Consider the following 10,538-nt stretch of genomic DNA (forward strand, 5'->3'; position numbering starts at 1 on the left):
ACATTTTAACAAACGTTTTTTCTTATTCGAAAACATTTCATTATGTCCCAAAGATTGGTTATTATGGTTAGGCAAGTAAAACAATTTGGTTAGGGTTAGGGTTTGCTCGTGGTTAAATCAGAAAACCATAACCTCAACCGAATTGTTCTTGCCTAAGCCTAACCGAGTTTTATAGCACTTCTCATTCCCTCGTCATCCTGTCATCCCGACAGGTCTTCTGGGTAATGTATGTCCGTCACATTGGTAGAGATAGAATTCATTCTTTCCCTTCTCCTCTACTTTCATTCGCTCTTTTATTCTTTCTTTTCTTTTTTCCATGAGAGGAAGAGAGTGCTCATCTCTTTTTTTGTATAGTGGTGCTTTAATACCGCTTAGCCTGCTCTCACTCAGACTCCCTCATTCCTTCATTTCTCACAAATCTTTTTGCTTTTAATCTACCCCTTAAGTAAGCATCTTGGAGTATTTAGAAAAGCGCTATATAAGTCATATCTATTATTATTATTATTATTATTATTAATTTCGCTCTCTTCTACATCTCTGCATCTCTCTTTGCTCAGCTGGTGGATCGGGTGTTTGACGAGAGCCTCAACTTCAGGAAGATCCCTCCTGTGATTTCGACCAGTAAAGCGCCAGAGATCAACGGGCGGCCGGTGGAGCTCCGCCCCCGTGCCCCTGACAGTCTGGAGCCCCGCCCTCTGAGGAGACGCACCTGGAACCGAGAGGAGGTGAGGAGGAGGAGGAGGAGGTGAACAACAGAAGCAAGGAAGTAAACAATGGAACAGGCGACAACAAAGAAAAGATGCCATCGCCTCCAAAGAGTTGATTTAGAATCATTCAGTATATTACATTGGAAGGGTTATCTGAATTAAACACAACTCCAAAATAACAGTTTGCTCTTAAATCAGTTCATTTAACCCTTGTACCCCGGAGGCGCGGAATCCTCAATTTACTATTGGTCCATCTGATGGACCTTAACGGGTATCGTGTACTAATTTATAAATATTAATTTAAATTTTTAAATTTTTGACTGTTTATAATTCATTGGTAACTTCTTCCCTAATACCTCATACCAACATTTCATACCTATTCGAATTTTAACCCCTCAAATGCCAGTGTACAGTAAGTACAGTAAAAAAAAAAAAGTACATAAAAAAAAAAGTGATTTTTTTTTCCATTTCCATAAAGACAAACTGGCTTTGGGTCTGATATTATGGGCAAGTTGGGGTGTTTTACAAAAGTCACCACTGCAAGATGCCTAGTATCAAAGATTCGCAGGCATGATGTCACAATAGCTATGACATCACTAGCCTATGACATCATCAGTGATGTCATGAGATGATTTTTTTGTCAATAATATGTCACTGATGACATTACTGATGATGTCACAGACATTGTGACATCATCAGTGGGTTTTTGTATTTTTTGTGATTTCTTGTAAAAATAGTATTTTTTCATATTTTGAGCCAAAAATCCAAAAAGCGCATGTTTTGGACTACCAGCCATTTTCCCCAAAAAACACAAACGAGCTTTAGTCCAGCATCTATCCTGGTCTAAAGGCTTCAAATCAGTAGTGTGGACTGTCAAATTCAGTTTTATAATATTTTCCCATCTTTGGCATAGGAATCAGTTTTTTTTACATTTCATGTAAACTGTATGGAATTGATTGCTATGCCAAAACTGGGGGAATATGGGGAAATAGGCAAACACATTAGAAACTACAATTTTAACCGCTTGAGTCAAGGTGAGATGTGTAACATCAAGGAAATAATGATTTTTTGAAAAATTTGCTGGAAGTCAAAAAAAAATGTTCTTTTTGTGCAAAATTAACATTGAAATCAATGGGACAACTATGCAATGGACTTTGAGACCATGTAACTCCCCCAAAATTTCTACCAACTCCAAGGTTAGATATTAAGGTCAAAGTTCAAGGTATTTGGTCCAGGATGCCCGCTGAAATAAATGAAATAAATTAATTTTGTGAAAATTTGCTGGGAGTACCAATAGAGTGGTTTCAATGGAAGACAATGGGTCCATCAGATGGACCAGTAGTAAATTGAGGAGTATTTTTGAAAATAGGTCTTAGGATCGTATAAAAATGATAACTATGATTGATTTTTGTCAAATACCCCCAAAAAAATACCTAGCCTTAATTTAAGACCATTTACTCAAAAACTGTCGAAACGGCCCATACGCGAATGCAGGAAAAGTCCATCAGATGGACTAGCGGGGTATTAATTAATCCCACAGTGGTTTATGCCTCTACTATTTTATAAGCAAAGTTGTGACTTTTTTCAAACTGGTATTTGGAAATGAAAGTGTTCTTTTCTAAAGATGTCCTAGTACGTGTCTTGACAGTTGTTGTCCTCCTAGTACGTGTCTTTACAGTTGTTGTCCTCCTAGTACGTGTCTTTACAGGTGTTGTCCTCTGTCCTTCAGGCGGTGTTGGACAGCCTGCTGCTCACTTCAGTTTCTCAGCTGTCCTCCAAGATCAGACATTCTGTCGACAAAACGGCAGGAAAAATCAGGTAACTCCTGAGCTCGTATATTTTATATATATATATATATATATATATATATATATATATATATATATATATATATATGTATATTGCCATTATTCCTCACCGACATCACCGTGCAACTTGTTTTTTGTAAAACCGAAGACATCGTGATTGAATATATGTCTTATTTTACTCCAGGATATTGTTCAAGGATAAGGACAGGAACTGGGATGAGATTGAGAACAAACTGAGATCTGAGAGCGACATACCACTCCTGAAAACCTCCAACAGGGTAAGGAAACCTTTGTATTTCATCAGTACTTGATGTCAAGAAAAGTGCTACTTAGGACAGCAAAATGATATCGGCAGCTAATAGTTTAGTTGTTGTTTCCTTTCTCCTTCCTGCAGGAGATCTCTTCAATTCTGCTCGAGCTGAAGAGAGTTGAGAAGCAGCTCCAAGGTAACGTTGAGGAAACATGGATGCACAATGTACATGAACACACATAGTTCTCACACACACAGACGGTCCACACACACTTTGAAGGCAGCGATATACTAACAAGATTTATTTCTTTATTTTTAGAAGTCGTTTTCACGCTCATAAAGGTGCAGATATCATCTTAACAGGCGCAGCAAGCCAAGCCTCAAAATGATTTCTTTGGAGTTGAACATGAGATTTTATCACAGAAATGTAGCATAAACAAAGGCAATGAACCGGAAAAGGAAATGGAGACGCTATCCACAAAGCGTGTTATTCGACTAGTTTGGCCAAACTGTCGAGTCCAAAGCCATTGTTGTTGTTATTCCGTACGAACCCGCCCAAATTAATTTCCAAAGCAAATATACCATGAGCTTGACACAAAGACAAAGTCCCCCTCCTTCCACATGTACAGGAGGTACAGCGGGTCGTCCACTAATCGCTTTGGTGGTTCGATCCCCGGCTCCTCCAGTCCGCATGTCGAAGTGTCCTTAGGTGAGATACTGAACCCCAAACTGCTCCCGATGGCTGCGCCAGCACCCTGCGTGGTAGCTGTCGCCAATTGGTTTATGAATGTGTGTGAACTGGTGAAACTAGGCACATTGTAAAGCTCTTTGGATAAAAGTGCTATATAAATGCAGTCCACCAACCTCCCTACCACCCTCTACTCTCCCTTCCACAGTGATCAATGTGATGGTCGATCCAGACGGGACTCTGGACGCCTTGACCAGCCTCGGACTGACCAGTCCCACCACCCCTACCAAGCCCCAGACCACCAAAACAACCACCAGCCCTGGGTCTCAGCCCCCGCCCTCCCACTTAGCCCTCCCAGAGATCCTTCCTGGGCCCGGGACACCAGCACCCACCGCCAGGAGCCAGGCCGCCTCTGCCAACCCAGAGGACACTGCACGAACCCTGGACTTGGGTCTGGGCGTAACTGGAGTAGGACTGCCTTTCAGCCGCATACGGCCGAGTGGAGAGGAGGCCATTGCACAGAAGTGAACAGAAACGATTGAGGTTGCCCCTGAAATCAATGCTATGTGAATAAATGTAAAGTCTGCATCGGAGAGTAAGGTGGGCTGGTGATCAGTGTTCACAACAAGGCGACAGGAGTAGAAATATGTAACCAACCTCACTGAGAGAACAGTGGCCATTCTCCTCACTTCACAAGGCGATGAGATTATTAGTATATCATCAACTTTATTGACAGAAAGCGCTGGACCTGGCCAGCCATGAACTGCTTCAACTGACACTTTTCAACTCTAACTAGATGGAGGAACTCCTGTGGAACCTGGGTGACAGATCCTATGGTCGTATCACTTGACGGACAGCAAATTCAGTAGAAACTGACAGGCCAAAAACCCCAAGTGATGGATCCTGGATCAATAACCCTGAATGGAAACAGACTGTATACGGTTACATGAGTATCTTACCTGTAAACTGTTTGTGCTCACCTGGCCAAGCGGAGTCTGCGGACGGGTGGAGTTGCGCGGATACAGGCAGGCTACCTCCTGGCTACTCTTATCAACAGACAAATGTCTGTGGTTGTACAGTCTCCACTCTCCTCCAGCGTTCTGCTCTTGCCTTCTCCATGTGTCTGGACCACGAGTTACACAAAGGACCTGCCTTCAAGCACATCCTTGATAGTAGCAGTGTATCTCCTCATAGCCTCCCTAACAGCACTCAAACAATATACACGACAACTTCTCATTCCACATGAGTATGCGTTCTGTCAGCCAAGAACATAATTCACTGTACAATACATGCTAATTATGCTCTATTTACACTATGATGACATACAGTAAACGGCAATATTTTATTAGCCCTCTTCAGCAGGAGATCTGTTAGCCGCCTTAATAAGTACCCAAGCCAAACACTTTCATAAACAGACATACTATATACCTGAAACAGTTGTTATGTTGGAACCACAGAGTTATAATTATATATCACAAATCAAGCTTGTATTAACCCATGTTAACCTGGGGTCTGGCCACTGTCCGTCCACTGATCCACTGTGCCTCCCCATCGCTCTCCTGTACTCTTCCCTTTGGCATCTCTTCTCTGCTGGTATCTGGAGGACGTGTTTTAACACTAGCCTGGCTCCAGACCTTCGAGGCACAGTTGTGGATTTGGCTGTTCTCGAAGAGGAAATGAGTTGATGAGTTGACGTCTGAATATCAGGCTAGTTTAACACTGTGTCACTCCAGAAGCAGAAGCTTTTATTTCTGGAAGTTGGTGTCTGTGTTGATCTTACTAATATAGAATGGTAATCATCACCATTTGGCTAAATAGCAACGGCCTTCAGGAAACCAACGATCATTTGATCCAACGCAGTTCGAAATATCATCTACCAAAGCGAACAAGTAGCATACAAACGTTTGTTGTTGTCGTCATTTTCAAACAGTTACTGTAGAGCCAACTTTTACTTTTACCCTGAATGAAATGCATCTGTTGTGCAAAAAGCACAACCATTTGAATTTCGATAAGGCAGTTCATCTTTGTTTTTGTTGCAAATTAGTGTTCCTTCCTCACATATTTCTCTAAATGTTCCAGACCAGTTTTCAATAGACAGATCAAAGATTCAAATGATTTACTATTATGAAGCAGTCGTTTAATTATTGCTGTCTTACAGTACTTTGATGGTCAGTGCCCTTTAGCCTCGACCCACAGAAGGCTACGTCACTCAAGTGTCCCATGATTTCCAATTGGCTTTTTTCTACTGTTTCCTGTCACAGCTCATGTGGCATATTTTTAAATGGTCAATGGTGGGGAGGGGAAACATTTCAACAGAATATTTTCTAATATTTAGATATGGTATTCCAGATACTGTAGACCTCTATCAACTGACAAATGAATCTTTCCTCTGTGTCATATTGGAAGATGTATCAGTCGTTCAAATCACGATGACCAGTCAGAGCTCCACTACACACAAAACTTGATCCTGAGAAAGCTGCTGGAATTGTTGTTTCACAGATGTCCGTCTAAACAAACAGAGGCAACTTACAAGGAAGCCTTTGAAATGTGTCAAAATCACTTGATATGTGTGATCATGTATCCTTGAGGATAAGGATCCCAACCCACTGACCTATTAACGATTACGCTTGTAATACGGCTTTAATTCAGTGTATATAGGTGCGTTGTTCTGTTTCCACCAAGGAGGAACTTTCATACTGATAATACTGATAGTGTAAAATGATGATACACACTTCCTCATTGACTTTGCTGCTTTTCTAGTTTTATGGGGACTAACCATTTTCTGAATCTCTCTCCAACTTGTAGTCTGTGTTTTAGAGTAAGATGACAAAGACAGTGTAATAGTACTTAGATACTCTTGCAATAGTGAATTTAGGTACCAGAATACATGTTCCTTTCCTCCTCTCTATACTGTACTGTACAATGTTTCGATGCCTCGAAGTGCCAGGTTTAACTATAGAATGGCATCGATTAAAAATATGAAAAACATGCAAGTCGTCTAAACTTTAATTTCTCTCATTTTGCACATGAGATTGTTTTCTCATTGAGAAGTAGTGAAAAAGCGGTGAAAGGTTGAGTCAAATGACAAAGAATGATATCCTCGTCTGATATCAAAACCGACTGCCTTCTCTGGAACTATTCTGTCTCCATAAACAAAGCCTCTAATTGTGCTACTTGTTTTTTCCCCCTCCCGTTGTATTGAAGAAGAAAAATGCTCGGTACACGTTTATTTTAAAGTTGTTTTCCACGTGTCCTCTGATCAGTGTTTGTTTTTGTTTTCTTGTCATTTTTGTAAAAAAAAACACAATTTTATTTATTTTTTTGTTTAATATTTTGTGGATGTTTCATGTATTTTATATTTGTTCAACTATCTGCATTTGTTACTTATTGTTAATAAAAACAGGAGCCATTCAGATGTTTTGCTGTTTTCATTGGACTGGGCCTCCACACATTTTAGATTAGCTTCAGATGACAATTTCTGTTGGATTCCACTTTGTCAAATTAAATTTAGCAGATCGATCTTTTGGATGTACACATGCACACACAGCCACATTTGCACCAGCGCTGCCAACTTTGGGCAGCGGCGCTCAAATTTCAAATGTCCTACTAGGATCAACATACAGTAGGAAAATTCCTTATTAGAGATGACTTTCGCTAATTAAAGTAGACCTGTTTTTACTATTTTTGAATGCAATTAAGCAATTAAGATGACAATTAAGCTCAAACGCTGTATGCTGAAGGAACCAAGCCTAATCCAAACAGATTATGTCTTGTTTCAGAAACATGACATTCAACTTCCCATTGCCATAACTGCTGCATGTCAGTCAGATGATTGGAATGGACAGTATCAAGTCCTATTTGTGTGATTTTTATTCTGATCCATTTCACATTGACCAATTTTTTTTTTGCAAACAAAAGTACAAATGCATGATTAAGATCCTATTGGGGCATAATTATAACTGCAGCATCTTCTTGTGTCTTTGTAATGGATGAAATACTTTTACTAACTTCTTCTCATACTGTGCATGTGAATCCAGAAGTTCAAGGTCTACTAATGTGCTGTTACCATACTCTTTTCTTCCCCAATGGGATTTTACAATAACTGGCAAATATGTTTGTGTGTGTCTCCGAGTATCAGCAAAATATATTGATGAATGACTAAATTAATGACTGTATCAAATCGATAGGCTACAAAGGCATGCCCAAGACAAGAGGATTGCAGAAAGTGGTCATTTGTTGCCACCTAGTGGTTGAATCTGACTCACTGCAGACAGACCAGTGACCGACTCCTCTACCTTCAGTTGACTTATTTTCTACTAGACCAGTGATTCTCAGCATGGGGTCTGGGGACCACCAGTATTAGTTACAAAGAACTAGAACTACACAGAACACATTGAAATTGTCTTTGTATTAAAAATGCATTGAAATTGTGAGACATGCCTGGAGTAAAACAAGAAGGACCTGGCTGGAGTCAAAGGAAAGAAAAACACAGGCGTCCGGGTAGTGCAGCGGTAGACTCCCTGCCTACCAACATGAGGGTTGCAGGTTCGCGCGTCGGGCATCCATACAGGCACAATTGGCTGTGTCTGCGGGTGGGAAGCCAGATTAGGGGTATGTGTCCTGGTCGCTGCACTAGCACCTCCTCTGGTCGGTCGGGTGGAGGGGAACTGGTGGGAATAGCGTGATGATCCTCCCCCGGCCACGTCCTGTCGGTGAAGCTCCCCGCTGTCAGCTGAAAAGAAGCACCACTTGTATCGGGGGGGGGGGGGGGGGGGGGGGGGGGGGGGAAGCAGGTGCTAGTCTACGGCTCTCCCCAGATCGACAGGGGTGGAGCAGTGACCGGGGCAGAAAAGGGGGGAATTGGCTAAGTACAATTGGGGAGAACATGGGAGAAAAATCAGGGAAAAAAAAATTAGAAAAATGAAAGAAAAACACCACTCTCATAGTTGTGAAGTGCATTTAATGACCACTAAGAAATTCCCCAAGTTTCATCTGACAGTTTTGCTTTCATGACACACTGACGGTTATAATAGTCACACAGGACAAACATGAAGGATGATGCTCTGTGTGGAGCGGCTGGCTGGTTAGCCGGGGGGCCAGGCCATCTGCCGTCCCCCCAGGACGTGGATATGGATGTGGTAGACCGACTGACCGCCATCCGGCCCATCGTTGACGACGACCCTGTAGCCTTTGGACAGGCCCTTCTTCTCAGCACACTTCTTGGCAACGATCATCAAGTGACCCAACAACTAAGAGACGGAGGAGACAATACAGGAATGAAACTCAACTGAAAATACATCTGCTTTGGACCCAGAAATAAAACGTAGAAATTCATGCAGGCTTTAGGCCCAAAGAAATTGGACAAATTGCATGGGGTAACTGCATGTTGTTTTGGACAAACTTCAAGTTGGCTGTACAGAGCTCCACCTACTGATCACTGACAGAAAGTCTCTTACATAAATCATTGAACTTTGGATTACGCCTTATTTTTACAGTCTACGATAAAAGCTTTGGGTCTGAGCAGGACCGTGCAGACTGCCATGACTTCAGCAGACACAGACAGGGAGTGAGTGAGTGAGTGAGTGAGTGACCAGCCTAGTTTACATTGTGAGAAGACATCATACATGTACTTACTGCAGCATCGCTTTCCTCAGCTTTGGACAGTTGCACAATTGGCTTTTTCGGGACCACAAGGAAGTGAACAGGGGCTTGAGCACTGATATCAGGGAAAACTATGCACTGAAATACAAAAAAAACACCAAATGAGGATTGAGTGTGTTGCTGGGTTGTGTTTTTGTATCGCTTACCACAACAGTATGTAGGGAGGTGCATTGACTTGACTGACACAGAAGGAGCAGTGAATGCTGATCATTGCAACTTGTGTGCCAGCAACGCAAAGACGTCAATACTCGTCAGTGGGGCAGTGGACATTTATTAATAATAAACTCTGGCCAATTAGACAATCAATCACAAAACCACCATCAGTTATGTTGCGTTTGATGTCTTGAAGGTGCCGCACTGTCAATGCATTGTAGAAAGCCAACATGGCAGCCACAGCTATTTAATAATTGATTGTGCAAGTCACTTTTATTCACTTTCCTGCAAACTGTTCTGGTGAACAAAAATAGTCAAATAGCCACAGCAATCTCTACCACATTATATTACACAGGCTCATGACATGTCCCATGCATGTCCCCCATAAAATAATTCACTTTTAGATTCAGATTGACTCTAGACTAGAGTCTAGACCACACATTGTGGACTCGTACAAACATAAACAACCAAATATATTATCTGTCTATGGAACAGCTCCAGAACTAACATAATGATGACATGGTAAGTGAATGAGCTTGCATCATCCACACCATAGATTACACTCTGTCTGGGTAGTATCTCCACTGAGATCTACTATCCTCTATGACTAATTGAAAGCAACCCCCAATCTACATCTACAAGGTAAATAATAGGCCTCGTTATTGGTAGGAAGCTATTAAGCTAACAAGAGAAATGGCTCAATAATATGCTGAACATCTCATCCCTAGATCGAAACAATTTTGTTAAATGCCCTGCTGCAATCGTTTAACAGAGCCAATGTCTCTGCCAACTGGGCGCAAGCTTTGCAATATCTGACATACCGGTAGCCTCCCTGCAAGCCTTCCGGGGTCATCCCTATGTTCCCCGGGTCCTATGTTCCCCGTTTTTAACACTCTCCGTAACATTTGGGGTGTCTATCCGCTATGCCGACCACCCGCAATGCCGACCTTAGGTTTAGGCGTGAGGGGTGGGAGAGGTTAGGTTTTGGGTTAGGGTCTGGGGGAGGTTAGGAAGGGTTCTATGTTCCCCGGTCCCACAAAAACGGGGAACATAGGACCCGGGGAATATAGGACCCGGGGAACATAGGTACGCTCCCAGGCTTCCCCTGTCAAGCTAACAAGGAGCTAACGTCGTATGCAAGGAGCTGTAGCAAGGGCTATAGCTAACTTTCTTGCAGGGAGCTGTAATATTATGGTGAAAGCTCATTGGCTAGAACTAGTGTCCTCTAGAGAGAGAGTGGCGTCAGCGGAGGACCAAAAATGCGAGACTCA

At 42.1% G+C, this 10,538-nt stretch overlaps 2 protein-coding genes across 2 annotated transcripts in view; one reads left to right on the forward strand and one right to left on the reverse strand.

Moving 5' to 3' along the window:
* Positions 1-6,855, forward strand: part of cep170aa (centrosomal protein 170Aa) — a 53,125-nt gene extending 46,270 nt beyond the window's left edge. Inside the window, 5 exon segments of the mRNA XM_083658722.1 lie at positions 558-725; positions 2,437-2,525; positions 2,700-2,793; positions 2,910-2,961; positions 3,662-6,855. Coding sequence (XP_083514848.1) covers positions 558-725; positions 2,437-2,525; positions 2,700-2,793; positions 2,910-2,961; positions 3,662-3,981 — 723 coding nt within the window. The 3' untranslated portion in view covers positions 3,982-6,855.
* Positions 6,856-8,395: 1,540 nt separating this feature from the next.
* Positions 8,396-10,220, reverse strand: LOC310796513 (adenosine 5'-monophosphoramidase HINT1-like). Its single transcript, XM_083658711.1, has 3 exons — positions 10,089-10,220; positions 9,088-9,192; positions 8,396-8,702 (listed from the first exon to the last, which is right to left on the reverse strand). The coding sequence occupies exons 1-3, from the start codon at positions 10,170-10,172 to the stop codon at positions 8,538-8,540; spliced, it is 354 nt and encodes a 117-aa protein (XP_083514837.1). The 5' UTR covers positions 10,173-10,220; the 3' UTR covers positions 8,396-8,537.
* Positions 10,221-10,538: the final 318 nt, after the last annotated feature.

The sequence above is a fragment of the Poromitra crassiceps genome (assembly GCF_964638095.1).
Source record: "Poromitra crassiceps genome assembly, chromosome: 22".
NCBI classification, from domain to species: Eukaryota; Metazoa; Chordata; class Actinopteri; order Beryciformes; family Melamphaidae; genus Poromitra; species Poromitra crassiceps.